Genomic DNA, 2,814 nt, shown 5'->3' with positions numbered 1-2,814 from the left:
GGAGTGAGATAAAGTGATAAAGTGATAAAGTGAGTGACATGGTAAGATGCATTAGAGGGAGGGAGAGGCAGAGAGCCAGGCGGTTTTTCTGAGAAACGTATTGTTGAGTCGAGTTGTGCTCAAACGTATTGTTGAGTCGGGGGATGCTCAAACGTAGTGTTGAGTCGAGTGGTGCACAAACTATACGTATTGTTGAGTCGAGTGGTGCTCAAGCGTAGTGTTGAGTCGAGTGGTGCACAAACTACGTATTGTTGAGTCGAGTGGTGCTCAAGCGTAGTGTTGAGTCGAGTGGTGCACAAACTACGTATTGTTGAGTCGAGTGGTGCTCAAGCGTAGTGTTGAGTCGAGTGGTGCACAAACTACGTAGTGTTGAGTCGAGTGGTGCTCAAGCGTAGTGTTGAGTCGAGTGGTGCACAAACTACGTATTGTTGAGTCGAGTGGTGCTCAAGCGTAGTGTTGAGTCGAGTGGTGCACAAACTACGTATTATTGAGTCGAGTGGTGCACAAACTACGTATTGTTGAGTCGAGTGGTGCTCAAACTTTGATGTCACATCTTTTGCCCCCAAAATATTTGTACACACACACACACACACACACACACACACATTTTGGTGTCAGCGTGTTGGCACAGGAAATATATTGTACTGTAGATTGTGTCTGAATAATCCGGTAAGGGATGGGCTGCAAAAGGCAGTCAGACACGTACATAAAATCAATCATTCATTCATTCATTCATTCACTCATTCAAACACACACACACACACACACACACACACACACACACACACACACACACACACACACACACACACACACACACACACACACACACACACACACACACACACACACACACACACACACACACACACACACACACAGACATTAAATGTCTGTGTGAATCGTGAACATTTTTCACGATTCTTTACAAATAGCAGATCTACAAGGCCATAGTGCAGCACAAAGTGACACACTATGGGCTTGTATATCTGCTATTTTTGAAGAATCGTGACACACTCAACACCACTCTCCCCCAGCGGACTGTTGTATAGGCCACCTCCTTGTTTCCCTCTACACACCAAATGTCTTTGAGCTTGGAGATCTGCTATCTTTTCTTATTGTTCTCCCCAGAATAGGGATGCTAGGTTTCTACATAAGGAGAGTGCATATTATTGGATATGAAAATGCATGAAAATCTTTTGTTTTTCTTCCAATGAGGGATCTCACATACACGAATGAAGGAGGACCTCTTTGCAAGATTAGAATTTATTGAGTAAATTACATTCTATTCTTTCAGACCTGATGATTTATTTGCCACCGAGTGCAAACAGTGCAAGTCTCTCAGAAAACTTAGAAAACTGGCGTGGAATTCAGATTTGAAACTCCAGAGCGGTCTGGATGAGGGATGTCTGCAGGAGAATAGATGAGAAATATTTGGGATAACTCCCGAATGTGCGTGTGCGCTCGTCCATGTGTGTAGACAGACACAGATCCTTTACTCTCCTTTCCTCCTCTCCGCGCACACACACACACACACACACACACACACACACACACACACACACACACACACACACACACACACACACACACACACACACACACACACACACACACACACACACACACACACACACACACACACACACACACACACACACACACACACACACACACACACACACACACACACACACACACACACACACACAGTCACACACACACACCTTACCGTGCTCAGAGAGCTACATGCCCTTGTTAACCCGTATGAAACATCCCAGAGAGAGAGAGTGTGTGTGTGTGTGTGTGTGTGTGTGTGTGTGTGTGTGTGTGTGTGTAATCAAACCAAAAATTGTAGATCTTCTATTTTCCAAAAATGTAGTAATCCATATATTCCTCACTCAATCTTCAGGAGGCCGCTATAGTTCATTTGTCCTTAAAGCTCTGAATGGATTCAGAGATAAACCCTCAGAAATGTTGCTTGACCAAACTTTTATTCTTCCAGATCTCAAAGTTTTCCAGCCCCATGAACTACTCTGTGGTTTATTAATGTCTGATTATGGTTTAGTATTGGCCTTAAAAGAGTCTCTTTGTCTTATACGCTCTCTGACAAACTACTACCAAACACTCTTTTTGATACGTAAACATGGAGCCTCCGGCACCTCACTTCCTGTACTTTTATAGCTGTTCCTGGTACCTCACTTCCTGGAACTATTGCTATGTGCTTTGCCCCACAGCTCTCCCTATGAGCAAACCTTGTCAACAGAAAATTAAGGACCATATTCAACTACACAAAACAAAACATTTTTTTCCATACACTACATTTTGGGGTTAAATATTCATCCATATTTTAACCAATAAATCCCCTTGTTATCACCCAGTATGTTATGTTTCATTATCTTTCATAACAGGACAGGAAATGCATTTCTTCACACATTTATGTGGCAGTGAGTGTCACAACTGTACTGTACTTAAAATGTTAGGTACTTTTACCTACCTTTACTTACGTCACTAAACTCACTATACATCTCGGATCCAAATATTGTAGGCCTACTTCTATAGTCATTAAGACATGCAAAATGAAATGAAATGATTACTATATTTACCCAGGGTATCTGGGCTAAGCTCAAGAACTTGACTCCTTCAAAACCTCTTAAAGGGCACCTACGGACGGCTGCAATTCGAAACTGGCCCCCGTAAAATATGAATCCACCCCCCACCCACCCACCCACCCCTTTTTCTCCTCACTGTATATTATATGTTTCTTTTCCCTTTTTACCTCCTTTATGATGAATTCCTGTTCTGTTCTTTGGC

At 42.8% G+C, this 2,814-nt stretch overlaps 1 protein-coding gene across 1 annotated transcript in view; it reads right to left on the bottom strand.

The window, feature by feature from the left end:
• Nucleotides 1-1,370: 1,370 nt before the first annotated feature.
• elovl8a (ELOVL fatty acid elongase 8a) overlaps nucleotides 1,371-2,814 on the bottom strand; it is a gene marked incomplete at both ends in the record, with an annotated part of 17,850 nt that continues 16,406 nt past the window's right edge. The window contains one exon of the mRNA XM_079505820.1: nucleotides 1,371-1,409. Coding sequence (XP_079361946.1) covers nucleotides 1,371-1,409 — 39 coding nt within the window. The remainder of the gene's footprint in view (nucleotides 1,410-2,814) is intronic.

This window comes from Electrona antarctica (assembly GCF_951216825.1).
Source record: "Electrona antarctica genome assembly, chromosome: 1".
Taxonomy (NCBI): domain Eukaryota; kingdom Metazoa; phylum Chordata; class Actinopteri; order Myctophiformes; family Myctophidae; genus Electrona; species Electrona antarctica.
This window is presented reverse-complemented; position numbering and strand designations above follow the sequence as displayed.